This window comes from Hakea prostrata, chromosome 4 (genome assembly GCF_041222555.1).
Source record: "Hakea prostrata isolate BN-2017 chromosome 4, UWA_Hpros_2, whole genome shotgun sequence".
Lineage (NCBI taxonomy): Eukaryota > Viridiplantae > Streptophyta > Magnoliopsida > Proteales > Proteaceae > Hakea > Hakea prostrata.
This window is the reverse complement of record NC_142603.1, coordinates 8,924,889-8,945,056: the sequence shown is the minus strand read 5'-3', so window position 1 is coordinate 8,945,056 and position 20,168 is coordinate 8,924,889. Positions and strand designations below refer to the sequence as shown.

At 38.3% G+C, this 20,168-nt stretch overlaps 1 protein-coding gene across 1 annotated transcript in view; it reads right to left on the bottom strand.

The window, feature by feature from the left end:
- The window catches only part of LOC149017639 (lariat debranching enzyme-like), a 28,827-nt gene extending 8,659 nt beyond the window's left edge, over nt 1-20,168 (bottom strand). Inside the window, exons 1-9 of the mRNA XM_089151960.1 lie at nt 19,947-20,168; nt 19,584-19,700; nt 14,568-14,725; nt 12,087-12,208; nt 11,647-11,840; nt 5,638-5,820; nt 5,425-5,543; nt 5,207-5,346; nt 3,201-3,320 (exon numbers count right to left, since the gene is read on the bottom strand). Of these exons, the coding sequence (XP_089008086.1) occupies nt 3,201-3,320; nt 5,207-5,346; nt 5,425-5,543; nt 5,638-5,820; nt 11,647-11,840; nt 12,087-12,208; nt 14,568-14,725; nt 19,584-19,700; nt 19,947-19,952 (1,159 nt within the window). The 5' untranslated portion in view covers nt 19,953-20,168. The remainder of the gene's footprint in view (nt 1-3,200; nt 3,321-5,206; nt 5,347-5,424; nt 5,544-5,637; nt 5,821-11,646; nt 11,841-12,086; nt 12,209-14,567; nt 14,726-19,583; nt 19,701-19,946) is intronic.

Below are 20,168 nucleotides of genomic sequence, written 5' to 3'. Positions count from 1 at the left end.
AATCGACACACATAATCTACTTGTTTCCAGAAAACTGCTCAATACCTGCCTTGGAGATTCAAATCTCCGAATAGGTCTTGTTAAAGTGCAGAAACAGTGGTCTTACCTCAACATTCAACTGTGCAACTCTCCTTCCATCAAAACTGAAGCTTGGATAGCTTCTTTAATCCATCGATTCTTCACAAAACACAGAGATGTAGCCTGGGCTTCAACTTGCAGTGATGGCTCACCAAAAAATTTCAGGTATGATTGTAAACCCTTATAGTTATGAATCAGCAGTAATCTAGAGCAACTAGGCTCTGATACCATGTAAATTATGGTATAAAAGTAGTGAAAGACAGATTGAGATGAAGAAGGCAAAGAATAAGTGTTGCAGGAAATACAGTTAGGGAGAAGAAGAAGAAGATTGAGATTGGGAGGAGTCTCAATCGATTGAGGAACTCCAACGAAATACCTTCAATATTTATAATGAAGATGCAGTACTTACAATTGAACTCAAATAGGGAAAGTAGAGTCCAATATAGACTCAAAAACCTTCAGATCTCAGCTCGAGAGTTAGCACCTTCAGGTCTCAGCTCAAGATATAGCACCAAGCGCTAAATCTCAAGCCTATTTCTTGTTTCCCAAAATGCCCTCCAACAGATACTAAATCCACAGAATCCTATGCTGAAAAAATCTAGAGCTTTGGGTCCATTTTCCTAAGATTGTGTTCCACCCAAATGTTTTAGATATGAGACAACAATAAGCCTGGTCCTTGGGGTACTAAATCCCCTGAGACCTTTCAATGGACATCAAAATCTATAGAATCCTAAGTTTGCCGACAGTATCTGGAGCTCTGGATCCATTTTCTGAGATTGTGTTCCATTCAAACATGGAAGATAGAAGCCCCAAAGATGAGCTTGCCATGACATTTGCAGATATTCTCTCTGGCGACTGACATGTCAACCCAAATCCATTTCCTGAAGGTTACAATTCTACTCTGGTTCCAGCACTTGGTCTAAATTGATGCAGACCAAACAACTATCCGGGCTTCAAATTAGTGGAATAAGCCTAGGGTTGGGTCATATAAGAGGTGGGCTCTTTGTCCCAGGGGTCTACTTGCAAATGGGCCCTTCTTGTGAGCCTAAAACATGTGTACCAAGGTGGCACACGAATTTAAGTTTATTTAATTAGTAATTTCTGCTTAGAGGTGCTGTGGCCACTTAAAAAGAATATGACATAATTAGAATTAGCTGACCTACTTTAGGTGAAGGTCAAATAGGTCATCAAAGAAGAGATGTCTAATGTCTTCATGGTGTTCCAACAAAGTATCCCATGATAAATGGTAGAGATGGGAAGAGCAGAAATCTCAGACCAATAAATGTAAAAGGATTGTGGGACCAATTGAATTAGAACTAGACAGTAGACACCCTACAAATGACAAGCGCTTGCCCTTCCAAAGAGCTTTTTCCTGATGACATCAAGCATGGAAAAGTAACGATGAGCAGCAAGTCTAGCAAGGATAAAGGGCAGACCCAAATATTTTGTTTCTGATTTTCACTATAAACTGATAAAACCCTACTAATATCTTAGAAAATCAATACTAAAATGCAAGAGATTAACAAGATAGAGCTGGTTTTGATGGTGCTAGTCACCCCCACACCTCACGGTGTTCCCTCAGCCTACAGCTGCCCAAGAACTCTCATAAAACATTCGATACCCTCTCTACTCAATTCTCCCTCAACTAACCCTAATACTCTCTCTTCTCCACATGGCCTCATCCTAGGGTCCTAACATAAACCATGGCAGATTTAGACCATGGTTGATGCGTTCCTTCTAAGGTACACATTAATCCCTTTCCAAACTGAAGAAGATAACAAATTGGAGAAAATAGATGATCCACATCTTCAACAGCAGTCAACAAATATAGTAGGAAGGGAGGACCGGAATGATGGTAAATAACAGGCTGCTGTGGTAAAGAAGGTCAGGTAAACAAAGAAGTTGTGGCATGAAATATGACTCTTAAACCAAACCAACTTTATCAAAGGAGATAAAGGATCATGCGAGGTTTCACGCCAACTTAGAACTGAAGAGGTTTGAATAAGAGCAAACAATGACATCGTCACTCACCAGAACTGTAAGGCTTTGTGGGAGAGCGAATGAATAATGCTCCAAAATGCAGCGACCATGGGAGAGGAAAACTGAGGAGGGCCCAGCTATCCGAAAAAGGAACATTCATAACTAGACTTCTTACAAAAGGCCAATAATATACATAGCTGGGACAGACCGGGGAACAATTAGGGATGCCAAAGGTCTAGCCAAAGACTTGTAAAAGAACCATCATAAATCTGAGACATGAACATTGGAAGACCATCGAGACTGATACAACCACTGGAAGACCATCCAGTGCAGCTATCACTCTTCCAAATCCAATAAAACAAAGGCTGCACATACCCTGCAGATCCAGTTTGTCCTGGGTTTTGCAACCAACATGATGTGAACATTGAGACCCACCACCTCTTGGCCTAACCCCAATATGGGCCCCAAGACCCACCTAAAAATGCTGCCTGAACCCCACTCCAGGTTACTTTGGTCATTTTTCCAGCCCTTTTAGGGCTCAAAAAGGGAGTTGGAGCCCCCTCAATTCAAGGGTTATGGATCTGAAATTACATTACAGATCGATTGTTTCCTACCCAAAAACCTTCTATTTTCATACCATCACCACGAGAGCACTTCGGCCCATCAGAGCCACTTCATATTTGCATCAAAACTCGACCTCCCAATGCCTGCTCTGGATCCCTAATTTGGTCCTAATACCACTGGTTTGGAAATCTGACCTAACCTTCTAATTTTGACCCCGGGGCATCACAAACAGGCTGAAATTCGGAGCACAAGATCTAACCAGCAGCTGATCCATTCAATCCTACTTTGACATCAAACTGCTGTAGGATCACCCAGCATTTGTTATCTTCTATTTTGATGTTCATTCTAAATCTGATTTGCTTCAATTAAGGATGATCCAGCGCTATTATCAATCCTACTTAGAGAGGACCTTAGCTGAACCTACATTGCCCATCGACAAAAGAAGTAATATGTAATGACTACAATTTGCCATTATTTTTGCTTTATAAAAGAGAGAACTAAGTGCAAATAAATAAATAAAAAAAGGGCAAACCTAGTCCAAAGGCCTCTGCACCAGAGGAGTATAATGGAAGATTTACCTCTAGAAGTCCATGACAATGGATTTTGGTGCAGTCCGCTTGGATCTAATGTATCATCAAGAAGATATGGAAGTTCCAGAAACTGCAGCAGGGATGATGTCTGAGGGTTTCGACAATTTCCTGGACAAAATAAATAGAATCTATGCTGTCAATATAAGTGTGGTTCAGGTGTTAGAAGGCAATCACTTTCTTTTAATACCAAATCTGAGAATTGGAGGTAGTAATTACTAAAAATGTATACTTGACTTCATTGTAGAAGAAATATCATAAAGGGGTAAAAAACAAACATAGTTTCAGCCACCTCAAGGGGTTTAGCTCAATCGGCAAAAGCCAATACCTCGTAATTATGAGGTCACGAGTTCCAAATCTTCCTAGGACCTTTCCATCACAGGGGTTTAGGGGATGGTGGGGTGGAGGAAACACAGTTCCGGCTAAAAAGTGAAGACAAGAAATGATCCTAGTAACTCATATTGAATTGTTTCATCATAACAAAACTCAATAAACCTTAGAACATAGCCTCTAAATAAAATTAATAACAGCCATAAAGTATCATTAGCATTTAAGCATCTATCTTTCTATAACCATGTGCATAGATGCTCAAGGAAAGTCAAGATTAAGAAACATTAGCTTTTCTAGGGAGAAACACAAACTCTTGAGAAGTACTAGATGATATATCAAATCCTTAAGCACTTACTTCAACACTTCATTAGGGAGAAGACCAACTCCGCCCAAATCATGAAAATTAACAGGTTTTGCAATCTTTCTTTGATTTAATTTATTCACCCAAAAAATTTTAAAGTTTGGGAAATGGAAAGCAAGCTCTCCATATGGTATATATTGAACTAGAAAAGCATATGATGAAGTCCCTACAAAGTCAATCTGACAAGTGACAAGTACTATAGAAAAGAAGTGTTTCAAGTACATAGGTGAACATAATAAAATATATGTATAATGGTGCAGAAAATAAATATTAAAACTGTCAAGGGATTGCGTTGTAAATTCTCAATAACAATTGGGTCACATCAAGGATCAGCTAACCCTTATTTGCCTGCATTTACATGGACAATTTAACCCAGGACATTCAAGATGAGGTTCCCTAGTGCTTGCACTTCGCTAATGATATTGTTTTGGTGAATGAAACAAAAACAAGAATTAACACAAAGTAAGAGTTTTGGAGATCAGCCTTTGGACCAATTGAAAATTGATGAGGAGCTTTCACAAAATGATTGTTTTACGTAACATAGCAATAGTGGCTCACTCATAGTCATGGATAGGTGAAATAGAGAAGGATGATTCATAGAAACTTAAAATTAGGATGGATGAAGTGGAAAAGTTCATCTGAATAAAACCTAAGGGAAAAACTTTATGGACAATAATACGAACAACCGTGATGTATGGTATGGAGTACCGGTCAACTAAGAAGCATCATACAAATAAACTCAGTCTAATGGAGACAGCGGATCATGGTTGTCAAGGTGCTAGGCATTCCAAAGCATTCAAGCTCCTGCTTACGCACTTCAGTGCTTTAAGCGATGCCTAAGCAGTAGAGATCACATTCTAGTATTAACTTTCCAATATATCAGTTATATTTATCAGTAACAGTAACTATAATAATTGCAATATTTCATCAGAAAACTAGTATAATTAAGAAGTAACTATAAAGAAAACAAAGAAGCCAAAATCCAAATGATAAAACATATGCTGATATTCATGAAAAAACTTCACTGTAAGAAGACCATCACATCATCACATGCAAGAAGATCATCACATTATTGCAACTTCCAATAAAATGACATATAAAACCAAAATTCTAAATATAAAGAAGAGGCGGGGGGTGAGGTGAGCTATTAAAGCATGTGACAATGTGTAACTTTCACAATGCCAAAATGAGTGAGCCAATCTTCAATGAAAGAAAATATTAACCTAATCAAATGCAAATTATTGTTTTGAATAGTTTAATCAGTTGATTTGTATCAATTATGTTTAATCAGAGTCTCAAACATTACCTGCTAAGGAATCTTCTGTTGCTGGTCGAAGAGGATCATATGGAGGTACTGTCCGTATAAAATCAAAAGGCTTACTCCCTCTTGCTTCTAGCCTACTCCTGACCCATTGGCGGCAATCTTGCAAGTTGAGCTGCAGACCCCTACACATGTAGACATATATATTACAAAAAAAGAAATATTCCTGGAGTTCAAAATGAGTATTCTAGTAATGCACACACCCCAACTGCATAGGCTTCCTGGTTAAAGGAAAGACACAATTGAATTTCCGTGTTATTGCCATCCATTCTTCATCATAATGAATCTCATAAGGTCCTGCCTCCGATCCAATGTCAACAATCTAAATATTAAATCAATGACAAAACTGAAAGACATCAGCTTCCAAAGGCAACAACTGCAAATATCTGACAAAAAAGAGAGTAAGGAAAGAGCACCTGCAAAAATCTTTTCCCTGGGAGGCACTTATCAAGGGCAAGAAATTTTGTTATCGCACCACCCTCTCCATGTTGAACAAGAGCTGCAAACTTGCAGTGAAGATGAGCAGAAAACCAGTATGGTGGTTTCAATTTATCAAGTAACTCTGTAGCAGCTTTGCTTCCTAGTGTTTTTTCCTGAATCTAAAAGCACAGGAAATATGTCATACTAATGGGGATGATAACAATAGCTCATCTTGCAGTCAGACCAGTCTGTACATAGATATACTAATACAAGAGCAAAGCCTAGGGTATGCAGAAAAATCTGCAAAACTAGCACCATAAGGCATCCTCATGGGCCCCAGGTATGAGTTCTCTCCAGTGAATATCAGCCTTAGAGACCCATAAAATAGTTTAATTTTTATTGCTTTTTTTCTCTCCAGGTATCACATCCAAACTAAAACACTGATCTAAATCTTGCTCATCAACAATATTTGGGAATAATAATGCCTCAAATAAAACTGATTGGAGGGCAAGGATCCATGTAATGGAGCCCAATTAGATGGGATAAGGCTTTCTGTTGTTGTTGTTGCAACGCATAATTACATCTGTTAGCACATACTTATTAAGGTACTGACCCACTCCTGGTTTGGTATTACCATTGAACATGTATATATGTAATAAAACTAGGGAATTTGAGATTTTAGAAGCTTGCGAGCATTAAAACTAAGAAGATCATGGGGGGAGAAAGAAGGGGGGGGGGGGGGGGCAAAGAAGTATGATGTTATCTATAATCATCTGAACACAAAGTAAGGAGAAAAGCTACCTAAAAGATAGCCAAATGAGGGAAAAGAAGAGAAGAAACTTCAACGAAATTAGATGTATTAAGATATGGTAAAGTGTTAATAAGGGATAATCACATAATAAAGCGATGGAAAGAGTACTTCTAAACCCTACTAAATGGAGATATCTCCAACAACAGTGGCCCCATGTTTCACTACTTAGAAAGACACCATCAGCCATTGTTATACTGAGGGTTATGGCGACTGACGATAAAGAAGCTTTGTGAAAGACGAAAGTAGGCAAGAAATAGGATCAGATGGGTCCTAATAGAAGTCTGAATAGCTTACAACTATGTGGTGCACTTCAGTTAATTGATCTGACTAACAAGCTGATGAGCACATGGAAAATGCCAAATGAATGGAAGTGAAAAATCAAGATGCATTGCTTTGGCCAAGTTGAACCAACATGATCCACTTTGTGATGTAAACAAAATCCAGGACCACCTAATAAGGACCCAAGGGGCTTACCAACATCTTACGGCCTACAAGCAACCCAGGCAATTTTGTCCAAGTATAGAGGTATTTTGGTAATTTTTTGATTTTTCAGTTTTAGGTCCAGTACATTTGTGGGATCTTAGATCTACTTTTAATTTTGAATCTAAGTCATTATTTGTTGAGTTATTAAAGTGTCCTTGTCATGTTGGGATTCCTAAGTTGTTAAGGAGTTCCCTAGTTTCAGTCAACTTCTTGCAGGGATTCCATATCTACTATTAACCTCCAATATGGATCCTTCTAGTGTGAGATATGATAGAATCCTTTTACAAGTAAAAGTCCATAGTCAAGTAGGAGTTTCAATTAGAATTGGATTGCAAATTATAATCCAAGTTGGTTTCTTTAGTTGAGTCTTATTGTGTTTTCTTATTAAAGGCCATAGATAAGCCTTCATACTCTGTAATAAGCAAGTTCAATTGATTAATAAAATTCTGATGGAGAGTCGAGGCATCCAGAGTCGTGAGTTTCCTAGTGGGAGCTGTGGAAGCTTCTAAGAGTGATATTTGCAGAAGATTTTGAATTCCAAGCTTTCAAAAACTCCTAGTAAGCACCACTCCCTACCCTTCATCCCAACCCATTTTCCCTTCATCTAGTCCATCGACTCCATCCACAAGCTTACCTCCTTAACCTAGTTTTCTGCAACTCCAGCATCCCTCCACCATTGCAGATATCCCCCAAACCCTTCCCAACCCTGAGGCAGCTTTAGGATCCCTACCTCTTCTCTAGTAGTTAACCCCCAACCCTCTCCTAACCCATAGTTCCAGCCCCTCCCCTTATCCATTTCTTCTTCTAGACCTTGCAGTACTTCTGGAAATTCCAGAAAACTGCAAAACAGAAGTGCAGCACCTAGTCTAGACCCTATAGGAGCCCGTCCCTTAGACCTAAACACTCCACTTTGTAGAATTCAGACCTAAACCTAATCCTCTACCTTCTACATGGATTCAGCCTTTCCCTTTCCCTCTAAACCCCAGAAATTCCAGCAATTCATCTTCTCCATCAGAAAAAAAAACCCCTAACCCTAAAAACTTCAAAACCCTAAAACTCATCAATCCATTAATCAAATCCTCAACCCTTTTAGAGCCAGCTTCTACACCCGCTATTGAATACTCGACCTAACCCTAGCCCTAATCCAAACCCTAGAAGCCCTAGATTCCTAAGAAACCTAATTTGCCAAACCCTAGAACTGAAATTCAATTCTGAAAATTACGGCAAGAGTTCGGAGTTGAATTTGATAACCCTATCTGGCCTACTTCCTAAACCCTAGCCATACCTAAACCTACCCTTTTCTAAACCCTAGAACCACTAAACCAGCCAGTTGTTTGCTATCATAGGGTATTCTAAACCCTAATTGACTGCTGATTCTATTGAAGAGGATCCTGGAGTGTGCCTAGATCTAGGGCACTACATCATTCAGTCAAACCCTGGATCCTGGTTCACATCACTTTGACAGGCTAAACAAAGGATTGGTCCTAAACCACTTGGCCTTCCAAGGCTGATAATTAGATTACCCATGGATAAATGGGTAGACTGCATACATTTTTCTTCAGTAGACTCTTTTCCCAGATATGGTTAGTTTTCTCTCCGAGTTGTTTCATTTTAGGTAGGTTTCAATTAAGTAATTGTAATATGTAGGAGAATAGATTCGAGGATTTGAAGACTGAATAGACTTCGAATTTATGAGTGCCTGTCTGGTGTTGGTATTGTGCAATCATTCTCCCCTCCTTATGTGATTCGTTCCCTTCCCTACAACTCTGGTAGTTTCTGACTACAACCCCCACCCCTTCTCTTCTGCTAATGGGCCCTCAACCAATTTGGTATTGGATCTGAAGATCCCCCACCTCACTTCCTCACAAACCTTTTGATCTCCTGTTGATTTCTCCTTTTTCTCCTTTGTTGCATTATTGTATTCCGACCAGTAAACCCCATTTGCAGAACTCAATTTCCTCTTTCCATTCTACCCAAAATGAAATCATCATTCCAAAGGGAAAAAAAATTAAAGAAGAACAATAAAGAAGAATTCCATCTTTTCCTACACAATCCAATACCCTGCTAAAACATCACAACATCCCTGACCCTTCAACTCCCACCTGAAAAAATAAATAAATAAATGGAAATAAAATAATACAGAACCCCTCTCCTTTTAGTTCCCAGCATTTTATATCCCACCCTATCCCTTCATCTCAACAAAAACCCAACCCCCCTTTAACAATTTCCACATTAAAAAACATTCCCAAGCCTAGCGCCCTCCACCCCAAAAAACCCTTCTTGGGTCCACAAAATGGGGGAAGGAGGGGGGGTTGGGGGGGTTACAAAGCAGAGAGCATGCGAAAAGAAAAGAAGCATATCAAGTTCAAGACTGCTTGCAACCTTCCATCCACCACACTGGCGTCCTCCATCAACTGTTGCAATCAAAAAACCTGAATCCTCCACCCATCCTCTATTGCAATTTGCAGCATCCCTTACATGGGACCTTACTTGGTTTGACAAAAAAGATTAATGAATCCAATAGGCATTGTTATCATCATGGTAGAAGATCTTGCTCTTGAGTGAGATCTCGCCACCCTGAAAACCCGAGATCTCGACCATCTCGGCAAGATCTCGATTGAGATATGCCATCTTTTGGGCACCAACTCGGTAGCCCATCTTAGAGGGTTTTAGGGTCACAATTGAGCAAAAATTTGGTATTTAGCCTATTTAAGGCCTTTTGAACACACTAGTGGCCTTGGATTTGTGAGAAAACAGCCCTAAGTTTGACGAAAACTAGCCCTAAGTATGAATTCTAGGATTAGGGAATGCAAGGTTATATAACATGTAATGTAAAGCCTTTAAGGCATATAAATGAAAAGCAAGTGTATCAAATACATCAAATAACTTAAATGTCATCAAGAATACATCCATATGAGTATTACAATCTTGACTTTCGAGAATAGAATGATAAAATTATACAATCATTAGAAGTTCAATATAAGTCATTCACACATAAGTTCATAAAACAAGCAGAGAAAGATTGAGCTTCCTTTGATGTTGTAGATGTGCTAAGAATAGTTGCAAGTGAAATCTGGTTGAAATCCGCAAAAAATCCAGCAAAAATTTAAAGTTCCAGCAAGAAATGGCAAGATCTAGGGCAAGATATAGTGAGATATGGCGAGATCTCGGGCGAGATATCCCATTTCGCAAAACTCGATCTTTGTCTCGTCTTAGTTTATGAAAAAATCATAAACTGAATCTCCCACCATGGTTATCATAACTCAATGCACTAGCCCACCCATTTATCTTTTTGCGATCTGACCCTATTGCCCTTCTCTTTTTCCCTTAACCCATTTTATTCATAATTTAACATGTTTCCAAGTTTACCCACTAATATTTTACCATTGTTCCTTACACTCCCAATATTTTATAGTGTTGCCAACTCTATTAGGAACTTTGGGTTATTTACTGTTCAGCCACTAGGTTGAGTGTTCTTTTGCTTTTCCTTAACCATGATAACCAATAGTAAGGTCCTTCAATAGCTAAACTCCAAAGAGTGTGAAACCGATTCAAAATTTTACACTAGCTGTTTTATTGCTTGCATCCATAGATCAGTGCTACACTTGCAGCAAGTAGACTACTTATCATGGATGAAGCACTCAGGTGGACAGATCAGATTGAGGATAATTTGAGGAAACCTTATAACACAAATTCCAGAGGAGGCAGCTCTCGCCCACAACAGTCTTCTGAGAAGTCAAAGGAAACCACAGGCTAGTGGATCTTTTATGGCATCAATCCAACTGGATAGATATGTGACTACTCAACTCAACACCCTAATTCAGCAAACTACTACCTTAACCATTAGCTATTCTGAATGCATGGAATATATATTCCACATTTTAATCCAATTGAAAGCAACCTGACTGGTAATACCATCATCCTCTCCACTGAGAGTTAAGCACTCAAACTGGCCTTCTCATTGGGCATACTGGTAGAGAAAGAGCTTTTGAGTCATCAACCTAATGTCTGTAGACTCTGTACTTGTTAAAAGTGGCAACTGGCAAGACTTTGAACAATGATCAAATAATATATGATAACCTACCTGAATATGCAGAAAGATGCTACGTTGCTTAAGGTTCATTAATTCTATTGGCCTATTCTTTAGTATTCGTCCATTAAAGGTGTACAAAAAAGTCCTGGCTGCGCAGTCATAAATCCATCCACTCTTTAAGAAATCCAATGTATCTAAATGTTGTTCACTGACAGGCAGACTCTAGGGAGAACTTTGAAAAACTTTGAAAGGCTAGGACAAATTAAAAGAACATATCATTTTGCCTGCAAAAGATATTCCTAGGCCTATCCCTGAAACAAAAGACAGAAACAAAACACAATCGGAAAAAATAAAATCTGTCATAAAGATGAATGCAAAATGCTTAATGGTTAGCCATATCAAAACAGGATAACCTATTTCATCAACCAGCCCCTTTCCCTCTGCTAGAAGTAAGTCTCCTCCATTTGCAGTATAGAGAATCAGGAGCTATTTTTTGAGAAAGAAGAAACAAAGCATGTGCATGTGATAAATTCATGTACTCACATCCTAGGAAAAGAAATACAAAGCAACAGCATGTTGCAGCCATTTAACAAACTCAAGCAAGTCATTTCTTCTAATAGAAACATGCCAATTTAAGCTTTCTTCCACTTGAATGTTATCCAACAACATGCACATTACCTCTTTCTCAAAAAAGGGTTTGTATCGAACAAGTTCCCTCCAGTTTCCATGGTCAGTGATTCCACGAGGCCAATCATGGGAAAGAAAGATATCAATTGGTTCCTCGACTTGCATGAGCTTGAGGACATCATACTCACGCACATGGTAGATAGACCGGATATCACTTTCATTGTAAGGAGGCCTCTCATAGTGTCCTGCTCATAAAGCAACTAACATTTTTTGATAAGTACCAAAGATAGATGATGGTTTGCAATAGCCACATTATATCTCAGTGGTTAAATAACATATAATGCAACATTAACCATGCAACATTTATCTTTATTGCTAAGCTCTACCAGTAAAATTCACATAATAGTGCATAATCTAATATTCAAAGAGAACTATGTAGCAGAGTAATTGAAAGGGATACAGATAGCCATTACTCAGAGAGTTTAACTTGCCTAATTGGTAATGTCTTGCATTATAAATTCCAGAGAGACCACCTATTCGAATGTTGCCAAACTTAATCACTCCAGCAAACCCCAAGAAATATATATTAGGCGCTGCCCATCCTCCATAGTATCTGGAAAGGGAGCCAAAAAGTAATACTGATCTGCGTAAGCAGCAATCCAGAATAAAGTGACACAAGATTTTGGAGGGCTGAGTCTCCCATCCAAACAGCTTTTCACTATTGGCATCAATAGAACCAGCAACCAATTACCACATGATGATAACAAAATCTCTTATAGAATGCTTCCCTTAAGAAACAAATGTAATTATTACCAATGAACTAGATGACAAACAGCATAAGAAGATAAAATAAGCAAGACCCAAGTCCTATATAGTGTGTCCACTGCTGAATGGTAGTACTGTGCATTTAATCAGTAGAGTTAATTGATGCATCTGCCTTCTCCCCAATAACCCATGTGGTGGATTTTTGCATCACAAAAGACAATCCTACAACTGAGAAACTAGCAAATAAGCGAAGTAAGCTATATCTAAAAGAGGAAACCCTAAACCCTAAAAACCAAGGTAATCCTACATAATCTACCCAAAATAAAATAACTAAAATAGTGCTTCCTAAATAACTAAAACACCAGTCCTTGCCAGACCAGAAAACCAGTATAGGACCAATCCTTGGTTTAGGCCTCCAAAGTGGATCCTGTACATCCAGCCAGGCTGAGGCGACTGCATCTGTGACATATACCTTAGGCTAGGCTACCTTCGGGCTTCACTATGTAGTTGAGGTAACTCACAAGGCAGCCATGGAAAAGTTCAACTGTTTCCTTCAGTGCAGGCAGACAAGAGATGCATTTGTCATACAGTCAGAGGAAATTGTTGTTGGCACCATCAATCCATGGGGACAATCCTCCATGCATTTCGGTTCAGCTGTCATTAAGATGGCCTGAGGTTAACCACTTTGAACTTATATCAATTATCAACCCACAATATTGTACTGTTATGACCTGGGAGTTTGGATTCAGGCCAGTATAAGTCTATGTTAAATGAATTTTGTAGTTCGTACCATTCCATAATTAATCAGCATTTTCCCCCCTTGTCCTGAACTCCTGATAAGTGAGCTTGTTATTATCAGACAAGATTTATATAATAGGCAGTATCCTAGAACCCCCCATAAGTCATGGGGGGAGGAAGACTTCTCCCAAGGAAGGCATTGCCTCCTACTCAGTACAAACTACAAAGCCATCAAATTACCCTCTGTAATAAACAAAATATTCTGCATCTTCCTTATGAGCTCTTCTAATTCCGTGGGAAATTCTGAAGGCTTCCCATATCAACTGTCCATTGTCCACCTGCCCACCAGCCACGTAACCTGGAGGCTGATTTTGCTCCATCCACTCATGCTTGAACTCCTCCTCAAGTAATGCAACCTCCTCAAGTATTTTCCCTTTCCAATCTCGTACTATCCAGGGCTCCTAAATTTTCTCATTTAGTATGTCAATTGCTAATTTCAAATCCGATCTGATAGACACTTCCTGCAATCCCTTTGCATTGCAAACTAATCAATATTGTGTTTCCTCATTCATGCTGCACAACTTAATTGTTTACTTTCCAATTCTTTCTTCTAGAGTTCTAGTATTAAAAAAAATTGCACAGAAAAGCCAATATTTGATTGTTTAACTTCCCTTTCCCCTTTACATATTTACTTATTTCTAGTGTCCTATGCTTCAGAACTGTATTTTGCATTATCCTAATGATTTCCGTATGTTTCTTCACAACTCCATGTATATCTACAATGTCTTGTATCTCTGCAAATACAATATATTCTTAAAAGCAATCTTCAAATATAATATCCTACTTTAAACCTTGGATTTAGGAAATTTTGGGAGGCAACTTAAATCCAAGTTTTGAAACTTGGACTGGCTTGAACCAGAGGTCCAATTAAAGAATCATAGGCCTAAGTATGGGTCAGGTTCTTAGGCTTGCTACTATAGTGCGTGTTGAAATGTTTTGTCCACATCAAGAGTGGCCCCCTCACCCCAAAAACACATAAAAAGGGGAAGGCAGGATTAATATTATAGTGGAAATGGCCTCGATTCCAGCCATAAAGTATGTCTTAAACTGTTGTGGCAGTGGCCGACAGCATGTAGTGTAGAGTGTAGAATCAACGACATCATGATTTTACATACACGTCGATATAGGCATATAGCATTTAACCTTCATGTCAATGGGTTACTAAAAAACATTATGTTCATTAGAAACATGAAACAAGCCTCTTCTATCTCAGATCTTAGAAATGGAAAATACAGAAAACAATGCGACTTGACTCACCCTGTATGGTTGGGATAAGAACTTTTGTGACCAGTTAAGCATCTAAATCAGAAATGGACTAAAAAGATAATGCACCACAAAAGGTCCTCGATCTTCTAGAAAGAAAAAAAAAAACAAACTACTGCATATGACAAACAGGTTTTCCAACTCACAGTTCCCAAAGATAATTGGATGCTTCATGATTTCCACCAATGAAAATAGTTGGAAAGGGAGCAACTTCCTGTCCTGAGTAGTACTTCCAAAATGAGTTCATACTCCTATATTTAGGCTTGACATTTAAGCTCTCCAAATCCTTTTCATTTCTAACTGCCTGGTTAAACAAAAGAACTATCTTTTAAACAGTAATAAGACTTAAAGTTGGAACTAAATCTCAAAACTGAACCCAAACAAAATTAGCAACAGCACCCTGAACATGAACATGAGAGCAAGAGAAATAATACTGTTTTGGGGAATGCAAGTAAGGAGGGAAGGGGGGGTTGTTTATAGACAGCAATTTCAACACAAGTTCCAGACGGATCCTAAATTTTGAGTTCAAATTCAATAACTGTTTTGAATGGAATTAATATAAAAAAGGGCGTAGCATGATGCTCCTGCCACTGTGAGGTCTGCAGATGGTCATAATGTACACAACTTATCCATGATTTTGAAGGAAGGCTATTTCCAGATTAAAACCCATGACCACATGGTCAGAAAGTAGAAACCATAGAGTTGAACTCAAAGGATATCCACAAAGAAAATTCAAAGTAGCTCAACAAATAAAGGTAATCAAAGATTCAAAAACTAACTATTTCATATAAATATTAATTTTCATACCCAAAAAAAAAAAAAAAAAAGAAGATAAAATAAAGTACCCTCCCTCATGTAAAATATGACTCTTGTCATTCTGCTAATTTATCACCTGGAAGGCTGGAACTACAGGTTTCATGGAAGCATGACTACTCCAGTTGATGTCAACTTTATGACAACAAAAGCCTATAATTCAACAGTATGAACTGACATTCCTGAGGACAACAAAAGGATGTAATACAGCAGCAAGCACGAAGTTGGCACCATATTTTCGATTTGATTTCAGATTCCCAAATTGCATAACTTTCCAAATTTGACCTCCATATCGATGCAAGAATAGATACACTGCTGATTATTACTTCCAAGACATTCTCACATCTGTGGACATACTGTAGAAAGGCCAGGCAAAATCATAAAGTCAAACCAGGTCTTTATGCTAATTTCTCCAAGACTGATGTATGGTCTCTCCCACAGCACACCTCAATACAACAATAACTGGCTCAGCCTTATCCCAATTTAATGGGGTTGGCTGCACAGATACAAACAAAACAAAGCAGGGAAATGAGATCTAACAAGGAAGAGGGATGGGCGAAGAGATGAGAAATGAAAACTGGAAACTGATAGATGAAGGATGGAGGAAAAAGAAAGGAAGAAACATGTGAGTAAAAAAATGAGGCTTAAACTAGCCAATTAGAGAAACCTCAGACCAAATTTAGTCTGCCAAATTATTGTTGCCCTCAAAAGGCTCTATTTGAGGTCATGCCTGGTACAGGACTCTATGTCCATGCATGTCCTTCATGACAGCTGACAACTTATCTAGACTATGCATGTCCTTCATGACAACTTCTCCTATGGTCATTTAGACCAGACCCAAGCTGTCTTGACCCCTTCAATCGGGATCATATCACTCCTTATTTGCTGAGCAGCCCTATGTCTCTATCGAACATGACAATACCACCTCACACAACTCTCTTAAAACTTGTCATCAATTGGGACAATTCCCAAGTCAGCTCTTATACGTTGACCCCCTAGTTTATCCATCACAGTTTTTCTGCACATCCTCATCTCAGCTACGTAGCTTCTGAATGTGTCACTTCTAAACTACCCATCATTCTACCCCATACATCATATCCAACCAAACAACAGTCAACAGACCTTTCCTTTAAGCAGCACTCTGGGGGCCATCTTTCCATCTCATCCATCCCAGTTTAATTCTCTATGGAACATCACCCTCTATGTCAGCCTGTTTTATTATGGTTGACCTCATATAACTTAAACAGTCACTCTGGAACTTCTCTCTCTCCCCCCAAATTAGATCATGTTAATGTCCATCATAGTATGACTAAAATTACATATCATACATTCTATAACTGTAATACTAGTATTTTTACCAAAAAAATAATTGTTATACTAATATTAAAGCTTACTATTTCCAAGGACCAAGGTTGACTACCAAATTTCCAACTTAGCATTTAACCCTACTTTCTCATCCACCAAAAAGATATCATCAGCAAAGAATAGACACCATGAGACATCACCTTGAATGCTCTTGTTTCAGGTCATTAGTGATACGCTTCCAAAACTGTTATAGGCTAAAGGATATGATTGACCCCATGTATCTAACATGATTACTTTGTGGCATCTCTCTTTCCCAATTCGGACCATGTTAGTTTCCATCATAGTGTGAGTATGACTAAAATTGCATATCATATACTCGATCTTTGTTCTACTAATCTTAAACCTCTTGTTTCCCGGGTTGATCCAAACCTCCAATTTAGAATTTAACCATATTTTCTCATCCCCAAAATATAACATCGGTGAAGAACATACACCACAAGACCTACAAGACCTAGTCTTGAATGTTCTTGGTTTAGTCATCCATGAAAAGCGCAAAAAGATACAGTAAGGCTGATACGTGATTTAACCCAACCGTGATTAGAAATTCCTAGCCTTGACCTCCCATAGATATCAATTCAGTTACCAGTTCCTCATACATATCTTTGATTACATCCACATATTTACAAGACACCTTCTTTTCACTTGAGCATGATGGTTTAAATCTCTAGGGACTCAACCACGAGAATCTTCCAGGTCAATAAGGACCATGAGGAGATCATTTATCTCTCTATATCTTTTCGTGAGCCTTCTCAATGTAGATAGCTTCACCGAAAGTATATCTACCTAGATTACAGCCAAACTAGTTTTCCGAGATATAAGTCTATTTTCTTAAGTAGGGTTACATAACAACCTTCTAAAAAGTTTCATTTTGTGACTTATTAGCTTTATGCTTCTGTAGTTATCTCAAGTTTGAGTATCACCTTATTCTTGAATATCAAAACTACAATGCTTCTCCTCCATTCATTTTCCATCTTTCTATTTTTCATAATCCTGTTAAACAGAAAGTTAACAAATACACCCTACAACCTCCTGTGGTTTCCCACTTCTATTGGAATCGCAATGGACCTAGTATCTTGGCTCTTTCATCTTTGTTAAGGCTTCCTCAACTACTACCATACTAACCCTTCATACATGCCTATCACACATGGTGTCTTGTTAAATAAGATAATTGTCAATATGCTACTTAACCAAACTCCATTAGTAGATCACAAAATACCCATCCCATCTCTTACTACTTGATTAGGTCATAAATATCGTTTCAATCTTCACACTATACTAACCTCTTACCAACACACCTTAATTATCACCCTTGATGCACCTCACCTAATCAAAATCTTTACTCTTCCTGTCCCTGATCTTCTCTATACGTATAGTTTTTTCTCCTTTTGTGTTTAGGTTGATATAGAGTCTTTATATTTCTTTGCCCTACACACTGCCACATGCTTCCTAGCTTTACTTTTGGCCTTTGCCATGTTTTAGAACAATCTTTCTTGGTCTTAATGGTTGTCTAGAGTACACTATTCCTCCACCAAGTCACCCAAGGGGTTGGATGACTGTGTTCGCTTTCCCTAGTATATCAGTACATCGTTGGCAAGACCCTTAATACAAGTCATCATTTTCTTAGAAAACATATTGGTATATCCCTCAAGGCCCTACTTTCCTTGATTGACCACAGCAAACCTCACTCTGATAAGTTAAAACAGAACGATTCTAGGAAGTTGATGAAAACCGACACTATCATGATTCATAAGCAAAACCCATGAATACTTACATATATCTAAATCTAAGCCCATGCCTTATGCTTGAAGCAAAAAACATATCCAAGATCAAGCCAATATTTAGCGCATTCCAACTTGACCGTCTGCTTAGAATTAACAATTAACCCAAATTAATAATGTTAGTACAAATAGTTTAGAAAGTTGTCTGGAAACTTACATAGGAGCAAACCTTGGGGCCATCTCTAGAGATTTCATCCTTCGATTATCATTAAGGAGATGGATTCTCAATGAATTTAACTAAGCATCCTACCATTATCACATTAGAGAAGTTTAGCATGGGTTGTAACTTGTAAGCAGAACATTACCTATTTGGAGTTTTTCAATTTTATTTATTTATTTTATATGTGTGTGTATGTGTGTTGAGACTTGAGGGTGAGGGGTTGAGATGTACCTTTTCAATTAGATTATCGGTATTGATATAAGTTAATACACTATCTTGCACTTCCATTGGTTTGTCTGGCTAAACACTGACTTGATTGTCTCTCATGAATAGATAACTCTGACCAGCACGCAATTTGAAATTTGCTCACTTGGTGCACCCAATGTTGGGCTGGAAACCATAAACCTGTACTTCATCAATAGATGTAATATTTCCATATTCCCAATCGAAGTAAATGCTGTCCCAGAGCAAAAGGCTCCTAGGTTTAGCAGCGTTTGAGGAGGTCAAATGTGTGAAGGCTTACCACCATTTCTAAATCTATGGTCAAAGTAAGATCAAATTATACGGCAGTAATTTGATTTCTCCAAATTTCTAAACGCTAGTCTCCTAAGAAAAATGATACTCAGTGACCAGTATAAGGACCAAATTGACTAATTAAGCACTAAATGGCTTCCCTGCAGAGCATGGTAAACCTTAAAATCTCCTTTCTACCCTGTACTTTAAAACCTAAGCCTACTAACTATTAGTTTTACTGTATGATATGATTTGACTTTAAAAAAAGCACTGGTCAGCAATTGATAACAGTTAGTGCTTTATACCCAATAGTCAGTTCTAACAACTTGCCAGCTCACTGTTCAATCATCTCTTTGAAGATTGAACTTCTCAAAAGACAACAAATCAACAAACAGAATTCGTTAGACATACAATAACCTACAATCTTGGTTCAGAAACAACATCTATTCATAGCAATATCTAAGGAAATGGAAAGACCAACGGTGGATTGACATATAATCTACATCCAACAAGAAGCAGCTATCTCAATGTACCTGAAAATCACCACAGCATATGAGAAGGTCGATCTTCGTATTTTCTACTTTCTCCAAATGCCGAAGAGTCGCGTAGACATTGTCAAGATCTCCATGCATGCACCCTTCCACTGCAATCTTAAATATGCATACGATCGCAGATAAGGAATATGAAATTATATATGAATACAAATGCGCAAATAAAATCGGACTCATCCATCATTCGGTCGAACGAGGGTTTAGCAAATAAAACTGGACTGCAACTGCAAATCGAAGTTACTGGAAATGCTCCTTAGCTTGATTTGGAATGGTTGAGCTAAAGAAATAAGATTATGAGTAACAAATAAGATCACGCAAGTGAACATCGAAGGTTTTGAAGCTTACTCTCATCGTGGTCGAGTGACTAAGCAGCGCAACCGAGTTCAGTCAATGAGAAATAGGCGGGAAATTTCCAGGACCAGCTTGATCGAATTGTACTCGATATAAATCTTGAACCCTACTGCACGATATAGACGATAAAATTAGCCCCGCATCGTTGCGCGTCACTTTAGTGTTTTTTTCTTTTTTTCCCAAAAACTAATTACTTTATATTAACATATCCTGCTA